Source organism: Octopus bimaculoides, chromosome 4 (genome assembly GCF_046866305.1).
Source record: "Octopus bimaculoides isolate indiv1 chromosome 4, ASM4686630v1, whole genome shotgun sequence".
Taxonomy (NCBI): domain Eukaryota; kingdom Metazoa; phylum Mollusca; class Cephalopoda; order Octopoda; family Octopodidae; genus Octopus; species Octopus bimaculoides.
The window spans coordinates 86,598,005-86,611,337 of record NC_142931.1 but is presented as its reverse complement, the minus strand read 5'-3'; the positions used below and the strand labels follow the sequence as shown (position 1 = coordinate 86,611,337).

Here is a 13,333-nt window from a genome sequence, read left to right as displayed (position 1 = left end):
AAGATGGACACAGCTGGAATACCGTTGCTGATTGGTCTGCTCAGTCAAAGCTGATCCAAGGCAAGCAATAACAAATCACTTGATATTTACAGTGCTGTTGGTACTTAATATGGTGACTCTTCTCATTTGGTCACATTTAGGATCAAGTGTTAATGTTCTCATTGGACCCATCTTACTCAGAACAGCATAGAATAACAACATTAATAGGTTATTGATGATGATGATGATTGTGTAGCCTTACTTTAATTATTTAATTGTGATTTATGCAGATAATTTAGGTTTGATTGACAGAAGACTATAGGGTGTGTATGTGCCTGTGTCTTGTGGTTGTTTAGTCCCAAGTCAGCCTTGAGTGAACAGACTTTAGATCAAAAGTAATCCAGTTGTGACCATCTTGCTTCTATTTTTTTTTTACCTTTTCAGGCATAGTGTACTACAGAGTACATTAGCCAATGTTCCCTTCTTTTAAGATGATAGGGTTTTGCTTGTATTTTCTATTTCTTTCGAGTGGAGCAACCTTTTGGGGTTTATTATTTGCAACTGTTATGGAGCTGCAATTTCTAACAGGTCAAGCAATCACATAGGAATATGGTGGTGGGTAACGGGGGAATTAAAGATATTTTATATGTGAAGTTTTTAAAGTTTTTCTCTGAAAATTGATATTTGATTCCCTTCCATTATTTTTACAGACACAATGGAAATATTCTGCTAGACTCAGATGGTCATATTATCCATATTGATTTTGGATTCATTTTGTCGACATCACCTGGGAAGAATTTAGGTTTTGAGAATTCTCCTTTTAAATTAACCCATGAGTTTGTTGAGGTAAGTATTTTCTGATGTTTGCGGTTATCTATCCTTGTTACTTTTTTGGTCTAGTTTATTGAATTTATTGTAGCATTGAAGTTGGAATAAAAACTCTGATGTCTTTTGTGTGCCTCTTTGGTATGTCTGTTGGAAGTTTCTGTCTTTTGCTTCATATTGCCATTGGTAACATGAAAGGATTCCTGTGAAGGATAATTTTACAAATTAAGCAAAATGATTGTGAAGATGATTTTCTTACACATCAAAGGTATAATTCAAACAGGTTAACTTCATCATCATTTAACGTCCATTTTCCATGCCGGCATGAGTTGAACAGTTTGACAGGGGCTGGCTAGGCAGAAGACTGCACCAGGCTTCACTGTCTGTTTTGGCAGGGTTTTTACAGCTGGATGCCTTTCCTAACACCAACCACCTTACAGAGTGGATCTTTTCTACCTAAAAATGGATATATTCAAAATAATTTACAGAGAAGAAGTACAAGGTTATCATTCTTTTCTCTAGCCAGTATCTCATCTGCTCTCATCATCATCATCATAATTTAAGATCTGTTTTCGATGCTGGCTTGGGTTGGACAGTTGGGCAGTCAGCTGGCAAAGTCAGCAGTTGCACCAGGTTCCATAATCTGTTTTGACCTGGTTTCTATGGCTAGATGCTTTCCCTAATGCCAACCATCTTATAGTTTGACACCATCACTAGTGCTGTTTATGTAGCATCATCACCAGTGCGTTTTATGTGGCACCCTCACCAGTGTGTTTTATGTGGCACCATCACAGGTGTTTTTATGTGGAACCATCACCAGTGCTTTTTATGTGACACCATCACCAGTGCTTTTTACAGGGTGCAATCAACAGTGCTTTCTACGTGGCAGAATCACCAGTGCTTTTTACGTAGAACTATCACCAGTGCTTTTTATGTGGCACAATCACCAATGCATTTTACATGGCACAATCACCAGTGTTTTTTACGTGGCACCATCACCAGTGCTTTTTACGTGGCACCATCACCAGTGCTTTTTACGTGGCACCATCACCAGTGTTTTTTACGTGGCACCATCACCAGTGCTTTTTACGTGGCACCATCACCAGTGTTTTTACGTGGCACCATCACCAGTGTTTTTACGTGGCACCATCACCAGTGTTTTTTACGTGGCACCATCACCAGTGTTTTTTACGTGGCACCATCACCAGTGTTTTTTTACATGGCACCAGCACCAACCAGATCATCAAGTATCTTGCAAGACAAGAACCCCTAAAGTGGGAGGTGTGGGGAGTAGTATTGAAAGGGTTGGCTTTGGGCCAGTTGAGAGATTTAAAGTATAGAGGGGACATAGGTGTCTTGCTCTAGTTCTAGCAATTCTTCCTCACATTATATCAGTGTGAGGAAGAATTCTCTTCGTTGACACAATGAATAAGATAACTCATAATCATTAATATTGAAGCACAGTTAGCCAACTAGATACTGTATGATGAAGAGGGCTGTTGAAATTCAAAATGGTAGATATTTCTTCTTGTAGCACATCAGTACATCTTATTTGAGGTTTCTTTAAAAAAGGATTAATTTGCCATTTAGTTTAAACTGCAATCACAATGTTTCTCCATCTACATTCTAAAACACACCCTTCTACTTGTTTCAGTCATTGGACGGTCGCCATCTGGAGCACCACCTTGAAGGGTTTAGTCAAACAAATTGGCCTCAATACTTTTTTTTTATGTGTGATACTTAATCCATCAGTTTCTTTTGCTGAACTGTTAAGTTACACAAACATAAAGAAGCCAACACTGGTTGACAAGTGGTGGTGGTGAATACAAATACAAGATGTATACATATATATATGGCAAGTTTCCATACAGTTTCCAGCTACTAAATCCATTTTCGGTGTGGTTGCTCAGCATTGGCTAGGGGATGACCAGAAGCTGAACTAGCTTCTGATTTTGTCTTAGAGTATCCTTCTAGATAGATGTTCTAACAAGAAATAGGGATTCATCTGGCATGCTGGCTGACTATCACAAGTATTTCTATGTCCTTGCGTAATGTATGTATGTGTGTGTACATATGAATATATATTTTATCTCTTACTTCTAGGTGATGGGTGGCCTTGGCAACGACATGTTTGAATACTTCAAAATCCTGATATTACAAGGGTTTGTAGCCTCAAGAAAACATATGGACAAAATCATACCTCTGGTAGAAATCATGCAGACAGGTAAAATATCACCATGTACACAATGTTTTTTGTCTATGTAGTGTATATATGTATGATTAAAAATACACATTGGAAAAAAATCCAAGTGTAGTAGAAGAGAAAGGTCCGTACTCATGACCTTTTCAAGATCTTCGAGACTGGTGGTAAGAAGCAGGGACGTTCACTAAAGGCACTATGGGCCATGCGGTGGGGTTAAATCAAGCATGTAGTTAACTCTGCCTCTAGCAGGCTTTCACATAATTATAGTTCAACACTAAACAAAGCATTGTTTGGGGTTTGGGAATAATTATCATTACATAAAGGAAAAGGAAATGGCCAGAACTGAGGAGCAAAAATGTTAAAAGGAAAAAAAAAAAAAGAAATTTTGTGGAAAAAGATTATTTCAGTATTGTTATTCTTGTCATATGAAACTTGAAAATGGTAAAAAAATGAAGTTAGACCCTCCTAATTCCCTGACCATTTCCTTCCTCATGAGTTTGTGATAGCTATTCAGAAACTCCACCAAGCAATGGACTTGAGTTTCTTGGAACTTGCTGCTGTTGTGGACCACCAGGTTAGCTCATCAAGCAAACAAATTTGTTTCAACTGTAACCATCCATCCTTTATTTGGGCATAGTGTATCTAGAACTTCAGTATATCAAGCATGTTCTTCTTTTGAAGACAATATAGCAACTGTTTTGTAGCAGATCAAAAGATGGCATAGGGATTCCATTGTTTGTTTGCTTCAGCAATAAGACATGTTGAATTATATCTTATTGCGCACGCTTGTAATCAGAGGTGCTCCAGCTGTGATTATTTGTAAAAATCCATTAGTCTGTATCTAGTGTGCCTTTCTTTTTAAGCTAGTTGAGGAAATTCTGTTGCTATTTCTTGTAGGCCAAGCAACAACGTAGAAGCTTTCTTGGTTCATACTGCAAATGTTGTTGCAGTAATAATTGTGAGGTGCAGACCAATTTTGCTTGGTATTGTATATCATGGTAATAAACTTCCAAAGATGTTTTGCTCATTCTGGAATTTTCTCTTCCAGAGCAGATAATCAAATACATCTACCATTCACAAGGAAGCATCAATATTAAATTTTTTAAATGTACACTAGTTGATCCTTGTATCACTGCCTTAGAGCTCCTACAGGACATGTTTCTTAAAAGTCAATGAACCAACATTTTTTTAATGTGGCCTACCTTTAATGTGTATTTAATTGAGTGGACACATTCTTGATTTATACATGTTTCTTTGTCTTCTTGCAGGTTCACAGCTTCCTTGCTTCAGTCGAGGAGTGAGTACAATCCGTTCCTTGAAGGATCGATTCCACCTGACACTGACTGAAGAGCAGTTACAACTGTTGGTTGACAATATGGTTGAGAGCAGCCTAAATTCCCTCACCACCAAGCTCTATGATGGATTTCAGTACCTTACTAATGGCATCCTTTAAACCTTCTTCTCACCATCTTCACACCTGCTGCATCTGCTGTCCCCATCACTACCACCACAATTACCCTCTTCTATCTCCCCATTGTGATCACTCCTTCCTGACTGACAACCCCAGTTTTGGTGTTTCATGCCCCCCTCCTCCCTACTCTTACATATTTTTCTTTCATCTTTTTTTTTTAAGTTCTTTTTTCCCATTTTTGTTTTCTTTACTTCTTTCTTACCATTTTATTGCTTTTTCTTTTTTCTTGTTGCAATCCTTACCATTCAAATTTCCATCTGGCCTTCCCTTACCACTACTACTAACACCATCACCACCAATGATTCTTTGAGTTCCCACAACTGCTGTTTCAGCTGTTTGTTGATCTATATTTTGTAGACATTACTGTGAACATACAACATCCAACTAGACTCAACTGGTTACCCAGCTGACTAGACCTGGCCTAGTGTTTTTTTAATATTTGTTGTAAAATAACTCTGGTGGATATATATATATATATATATATATATATATATATATATATATATATCCACTCTCCCATCCTTTACACTTTGTCTTTACCACTGCCTTCCTCAATTGTCACTACAACTAAGATTACTGTAATCACCATCACAGTCAACTAAAATGTTGTTGTTTTCCCCACAATCCTTTATTATACCCTTTCCTTCATTTTGAAACTTCTACCCACCTATCTTCTATCACCTGCCTACAAATTGTTCCATAATTGCAAGTGAGACTAAAAAAGAACTCATCAAACCCAATTTTGATTAGTCCATTCATTTCTCTCCTCCTCTCTCTGGAATGGTTTATTCAAAATTTATGAAGCATATTATGTCCCTTGATCAGCTTCTAGTGAGCTCTAGAGCTCTGGACAGTTTGGGTGAATGTGTATAAGTAAAATGGGTGGCTTGCAGGGTACATTGATGGACAATCTATCTAAAGCTTACTTAACTTTGGGTATTTTGGAGGAATGTTTGTGTATGTGTGTGCATCTGTGATTGATCAAGTTCATTGTTAGGACAATATTATTGCAATCCTGCTGATGTTGACATTGTTATTTACTCACTTTAGTCGCACTCTTTACTTCATTTAAGAATTGCCTCAGGTAAACTGGCTTCCTACTCAGCAGAATTTGTCTCCTACTGGTTTTTAACCCTGCTAACTTCCAAAAGTGAAGTGAAAGTGTGTTACAAGTTCCTATGGATTGTGAAAATATTATTTTAGTTATGATGATGACGGCCTATATTGTTATGTTCTCATGTTAAATGTGACAGAGTTCATCTTTGTCATTCATCCTTTCAGGGTTGATAAAATGTAGTACTGATCAAGTGCTTGTGTCAATATAACTGGCTGTACCCCTTTGCTGTATTTGAGTCTTTATACCTGTGTTACAATCTGAGACAGTGAACTGGCAGACTCATTAGCACACTGGACAAAATGCTTGTCAGCAGTTCTTCCAGCTTTATGTTCTGAGTTCAAATTCTGCCATAGTTAGCTTTGTCTTTCATCCTTTCAGGGTCAATAAAATAAGTACCAATTGAGCACTGGGCTTGATGTAATTGCAAGTGGATGATAGAGTAACATTCACTCCATGCATACACACACACATACACCCTCTCATCTCAAACAGATTTAAAATAACATAGATTCAATAAGGTTAATAAATTAGCTATATAGATTAGTATTAATGTAGCATTTGCTGTGTTTGAGTAAGTAAGTTACTTGTGTTAAATTACACATTATATACTGTATTTGTGTCTGAATGTGGGAGTAGAGGTGGTTGTGGTTGATAAATGTTGGGTGTGTTTCAGTATACACTACTGGTGATGGGTGCCTTTGGTGGAGCAGAGAAGTCAATTAAATGTGTTGTGGTGATGGTGGTCAACAGTTAAAGAGAGAGGAGGGAAGCTTCATACAGTGATGGTGATGTTAATCAGTGGTGGTACTGGTGGTAACGAGATGTACAAGATGGAAGAGAGGGAGGGGGGACATAGTCAGGCTATATTTCTCTGGTAGTGGTGGGTTTGTTTTTCCAGTATATTACTGGCATGTATTTTATCTGAGACATGGAGGAATGGAGTCACAGCATTAGTAAACCATGCCATCCTAATCACATCCCAACCAACTGGATTTGGAACTCTGAGAAAAGAATGTGGAGGGTGGAGGAGAATGAGGGTTGGTGTTTGTGAAAGTGGCACTCTCTCGTTTGCTGGTTGCTTACCATCTGTGTTGACACTCTTGCCTTCAACTACAACACCAGCTCTCTTTAAGAAATTCTCTTTGATACCTCCCCCACATACACACACACACACAGACACACACACACCATGCACACATACATGCATACACGTGCACATATGTATATACTTGTGTGTATATATATATATATATATATATATATATATATATATATATATATATATATACATACATACAGACACACACATATACTGTGATGGGAGCTAACCTTGCTAAAGGCTTGGCTTTGATTATACAATTTCAAACCTCCTGTGTGTTCCCTTGGGCAAGGCACATAACTTTGTTTTCTTGGGTGTGCTGTGATTGACAAACAGCACATCCCATTCATACTCCAAGGTCGAGTGCTTAGCAGCAGCAAGAAAGGAGTATTTCACTGTAAAAAAGATTAAAAAAAAAAAAAAACAAACAAAACAATAAGCTCTTGCAAAGTTTGAAGGAAGAAGAATAATTAATTAAATTAATAAAGATAACTCAGCCATTCTAACATGGAAAAAAAATATAAATGTAAAAAGCAAAAAATAAACCCACAATGATATTACATGTATATATATAACATATGTGTAATAAATATTCTTTCAAACAAAAGAAGGAAAGAACAAAAATGTTGCAATGTAAAGACAAGACAATGTAAATAAGAGTTCTTCTAATTGGAATTAAATTGTAAATTGTAAATGCATTTTTTTTTTATATATATTTTAAATCTCTTTCTCTCTCTCTCTTTGCTTTTCTTTTTTCTTCTTTTCTCCTCATACCTTGGGGTCTCTTTCAGTTACAAAGAAAAGAAAAATGTTTTAATTAAAACAATTAGATTTTTTTTTTTTTCCAAATTTCTTCTGTGTATGTAGGTATGTGTTTGCCTTAAATGTGCTTTGTTGTTAAATCACAAGCCAAGCCTGGTTGAGTAGACCTATGATCTGAAATATTCCATGTGACTATTGTCACTTGGTATACTTAGGAACACATTACCCAATGTGTCCTTTGTTTAAGATGGTAATGTGTGTGATTTGTGGGAGATTGAACTGTTTTTTTCTTTTTCTTTTTTTACATAGGTCAAACAGCCATGTAGAGGCTTATATGAACATGCAATATGTTTTTCTTTTTAGATGTTAAATCTGCATGACCTTGCAGGTTATAATTTTCTTCAGGTTGAGTAGCCCATCCCACTCAAAAGGTCCCTGAATAAGGGTTCTTTTAAGGATGATGAACAAAGCACCCATGTTTCCAGAGGTGAATTATTCAAACTTCAAAGAACTCCTCTCACCACATGGCTACGATGCTCCCTTGCTACTTCTGCTCATGATCACAGCACATATCATCAGCCAGTAAGGGACATGTTCAACTGGTTATGGTTAAACAACTGACAAGCAGATCTGTGGTATTGAGCAAAATATTTGCTGTAGTCCATCTTTTATACCTAGACAAAACAATGTACATGATAACACTTCCAATCAGTTAAGATTAGAAGCCGTGAGAGCCACTGCTTAGTTCTGCATCAGGGCATATAGGGTGTGTGGCAACAAAAATGAAACATTATCACATGGTATGACTGAAAGTAGCAAAATTGCCCAAAGGAGGCATGATAACATAGCTAAGTTTGTTCACTGGAGATTGTGTGAGAAGTACAGTCCTGGAAGAACATGGAAATGCTACAAACATGAACCAGAAAGCGTCATTGAGAATCATGAGTATAAGATCTTGTGGGACTTTACAATCAAATGTGACTCTAATTGATACCAGAAGACTAGACATTGTAGTAGTGAATAAAAGGAAGAAGGAAGCAAAGATCATAGATATTGCCATACCTGGGGATGCAGGTGTAGGTAACAAAGAGCTGTTGAAAGTGGAAAAATATACTAAATGACAAAATTGCTAGAATGTTGGCAATGAAGAGAGTACCTGCCGTCCCCATAGCTGTAGGAGCACTGGAAGTAATAACAACCAAGTTTGAGAAATATGTCAGACATACTGGAATTGACATGATGGTAGAGCATGTTAAAAAAATGCTCTGTTGATACTTGAATGTTAAGTATCTTCCATGGTGCTTAACATCTAGGTACCAAATCTTAATTTGTAGAAAGAGGCCATGTAAGTCCTTTGACAATAGGTTGCTGTCCACTTTCACAGAATTAATTGGCGCAAGTAAGATCAAGAGATCTGAGAAATGAAATATAATAATAATAAATGGGATTTTATGGTCTTTTTACATAAAGACTGATATGATTGTGGAGAACACAAAAACAAAAAATGTGTAAAGTTTATGAATTTGCAATACCATGTGATACTAGAATGGATGCCAAAGAAATTAAGAAATAAAATATAAATACCTAGCCTGAGAGATGAAGAGATTGTGTATGAATAAGATGGCAATTGTTCTTGTGGTAACTGGTGCTCTTGACACAACACCCTCACTATTACCTGAGAGGCTGAAGGATTCTGAAACTGAGACTCACTTTGTTGTTGACCGACAGAAAAGTGGCATCCTGTATTCTACAAGAACCTTGAAGACTTTTGAGATTTGAAGAGAATTGTTTTCACAAAACTGTAAAACAACATCCCTGCTAACTAATATAATGTAATAGCTTTACAGTAATAATAGTGGTTGCTGGCATAGATGTGTGGTTAAGAAGCTTGATTTCCAACTACATGGCTTGGGTTGTCTCACTGCATGGTACCTTGGGCATGTGTCTTCTACTATAGCTTCTAGCTGATCAAAGCCCTGTGAGTGGATTTGGTAGATAGAAACTAAATAAAACCTGTGGTGTATATGTATTTATGTATGTGTGTGTATGTTTATGTCTCCTTGTCTTAACATCACATGGTTATTTTAAATAAATGTCATTCATTTCCAATATTCTGCATAAACATGTTTGACCATGAGTAAGTATTACTTTGCTTGGAAACAGGTGAAGAGCATCCAACTGTAGAAAATCTGCCTCAATAAACTCCATCTGACTCATGCATTGGAAAAGTGGACATCAAAATAGATGATGATTTCTTACATGATAATGCATAATTAATTATAAAACAATATGAATCAATAAGTATTACATTTGACAGTATCATCTGAATGCTGAAAGATTAATGACAGTCCCCTTTTCAATAATGTAACTGTGGAATGTTATCACAGTACTTATCAAAACTACCTATAAGGTAGATAAATTGAAATTTGTTGATGATATTAAATGTAGATGACTATGGTAGTGTAATAACATTTTAAATAACAGGAAAATATTTTCTTTTATCAAACTCTAGCTCAATGACTGTGTGTCTAAGAAAGACAAATATGCAAACTATTCAACAACAGTTTTTCTCTGCTGTCTTATGTGTGCATATATGCATCTAACAGTCAATGGGGGAGGTGTCTACATTGTAGATAGACTTGATCAATATAGCAGCCACATATCACTGATGTCTTGCAAATGTTTTCCCTCAAACCACATGACTGCTGTATTTCCCAACCAGGATACCCTAAAATTCTTGGGTTCTGTAAGCAACAATGAATAGGTTCAGTATATGCAGATGTATTTTTGAGTAATATTTTCTTTAATTCTTACCACCATGATGATGATGATGATCGTCATCAATGGTGATGATTGCTTTTTCATGCATGGATTAGATGGAACTATGTTGAGGTAGAGTTTTTTGCTATTGGATACCAAATAATGTAATAATCTCTCTGTCTCTTGAACAATGAATATGAACATTGTTACATGGAAGACTGGAAACAAGCATTACATGAACATTGAGGCTTTTTGTTTACAGTCTGAGAGCACACATGAGGACAAAGGGAAATACAAACTCTCTCTCGCATATATGTACATTTATATATGACAGGCTTCTTCAGTTTCTGCCTACCAAATTCACTTATAAGGTATTGGTCAGTACATTGTAGAAGAAACCAGCTGATAGTATCTACTCAGTGGGACTGAACCCCTAACCACATGCTTTCGAAGTGAACTTCTTAACCATATAGCCATAGTGTGCCTGCTACATTTATAATTTTATTATTTACACACAGCAAAGTGGTGAGCTGGCAGAATCCTTAGCATGCCGGGCAAAATGCCTAGCAGCATTTCATCCATTTTTATGTCTTAAGTTCAAATTCTGTTGAGGTTGGCTTTACCATTCATGCTTTCGGGGTTGGTAAAATAAATACCAGTGGACTGCTGAAGTCAATGTAATCTATTAACCCCCCCCCCCTAACAACAACATTTCAGGCCTTGTACCTATAGTAGAAAGGATTATATACATACTGCATATTCCCTAATGTAGGGAAATCCTAGCATCTCCATGTATTAAAGAAGCCCTGCAGCAAAAATGACTTCACACGGAGTTTGATCAAAGCAAGTTCTTGCTTAAGGCTAAAGGATTATTTTGTCTGGAGGGTTTAACACTGCCAACCCCTCCAAGGGCAGTTTTGTGAATGTCTAACCCTTTTGTGATCATATTTCTATTGAACTACACTGCCTTTGTGGCAATTAATTTCGAAAATAACAAAGATTTATGTAAAATAACTTTGTCATTATTTAGCTGGTGCTTGGAACATAAAAATTAATATGAAATTTTGATGGAAAGTCTCAATTTAAACCACTTTAAAATAAGAAGTTTGTATCATAGACCCAGAACCCATCTTTGGTGGGTTATTATCAAAAGGGTGTAAGAGAATTCATAAAGCTATATGATATTTATGTAGGGGATTCCTCAGATGTAGAATGTATTTCAAGAGCTCCTCCAATAGTTGCTCCACTGTAATGTATTAAGTGTGTGAGTCAGCTAGGTAGTTCTCTATGTAGTAGCTCGTAAGCTGTTTGAAGCATGACAACTGTTTTGGCTGCCATTTTCCCCAGCAGAAAATAGAATTTTATGGAAGCACACTGTTCCCTTGTTCAGCCATTGCAAAAATTGACGAACAGGGGAGAAGCACTGCATGGCAGTACGACTTCACTGGATGCCGCTGGTTGGCAGACTGATACCTGAGGTTGTATCAAGTGGCTTCTACTGACAGAAGCCTGAACTACAATGGGTTTGTCCCACAGAGAATGTTTCTGGTTACTTTTGGGTACCCCTTTGTATATAGGAACTAGTAATAGAGCCTCTACATGATATCTCAACTTGATAGGCATAGCAGCCAAATCCCTTTCACATCACACCCTTATGGCTATATGTATGAGATAAAATAACACAACATTATGGCTATGCCTGATAGAAATTGTTAACAATTCTTGCTCAAATCACAACCCTTCTATCTCAGCCACCCCCACTCTCTTAAATACACTCCTACTCAGATGGGTAGACTTTCCTCTATCCTTTCTTTCCTTTCTCTTGAAAATTATTTGGTGACCTCTCTTGTGTTGTTGTCTTAAAAGAAAGCACTTAGTACACACTGTAGAATTGTTGGTTTTAGGAAGGGTATCCAGCTGTAGAAACAAAGCCAAAACTGGGACAAGTCATCTTATCAAACTGTCCTACATGTACCAGCATGAAAAAACTTACATTAAACAAAGATACACACACACCTTCATAATCACTTTTATATGCTTGCACAGATTGAACAGAAGTTTGCCGAGGCAAATTTTTCTGTTTCCAAGCAAAGAAATATTTCTTCATGACCATGGAAGATTGGAAATGAAGGACACCACTTGCATGACTGATACTCATTTACAACTACCATGCAATGTCAAAGCCGTAACACACACACACACACACAAAAAAGCACCCATACCAGTGTTACATAAAAACACCCAGTACACTTTGTAAAGTGGTTGATGTTATGAAGGGAATCCAGCTCTAGAAACCATGCTAAAACAGACATGGATCCTAGGCAGTCTGTCAGGATGTGATGGGCCTAAGGACTGCATTGTGCTCCAGTGTCTGTTTGACATGGTTTCTTTGGTTGGATACCCTTCCTAACGCCAACCACTTTACAGTGTGTATTGGGTACTTTTTCATGCCACCAGCATGAGTGAGGTGACCATGAAGCTTGCATCACTACAACCCTTGAGTAGGAGGAACTTTATGCAAGGAAAATAAGGAATATAGAGGGGTAAAGTATGAGAGGAAAAGGCTGGAGCAAAACAGGCTTCTTGCTGAAGAAGAACTACATGACTACTTATGTTTTAGAGGAAAGGACAGGAATGGGTTACGTAGAGCTGGAAATTGATGATGAGATGTCAGCAGAAATTATTTATCAAACATATCATAAGAATGAAAAATTTCCAGCTTTCACCAACCCATTCTTTTATGGAATCAAAGATCATTTGTTAAATATTCCAGATGTGGCTATCCCAGCTTTATTTTATGGATTCAGAGATTTTTTTCCATGTGGCTGTGTGGTTGAGAAGCTTGCTTCCCGACCATATGATCTTGGGTTCAATTCCACTGCATGCATTTTGAGCAAGTGTCTTCTACTATAGCCCTAGGCTGACTAAAGCCTTGTGAGTAGATTTTGTAGACAGAAACTGAAAGCCTGTGATATATGCATATATATCTGTGAGTCTGTGTGCTTCTCTGTGTGTACCTTTGCTCTGACTTCACTGGATGGTTTTAAATAAACATCATCATCATAAAAACAGTGTTGTTCATCTCCATTCTTCTAAAGAAAAGCATGTCCAGCCATG

General features: G+C 37.1%; 1 protein-coding gene across 4 annotated transcripts in view; it reads left to right on the top strand.

Moving 5' to 3' along the window:
* The window catches only part of LOC106875522 (phosphatidylinositol 4-kinase beta), a 130,211-nt gene extending 122,823 nt beyond the window's left edge, over window positions 1–7,388 (top strand). For all 4 annotated transcript variants that reach the window (XM_014923714.3, XM_014923712.3, XM_089350924.1 and 1 more), the window contains 3 exons: window positions 690–825; window positions 2,908–3,028; window positions 4,276–7,388. In XM_014923714.3, coding sequence (XP_014779200.1) covers window positions 690–825; window positions 2,908–3,028; window positions 4,276–4,460 — 442 coding nt within the window. In that variant the 3' untranslated portion in view covers window positions 4,461–7,388. The remainder of the gene's footprint in view (window positions 1–689; window positions 826–2,907; window positions 3,029–4,275) is intronic.
* Window positions 7,389–13,333: the final 5,945 nt, after the last annotated feature.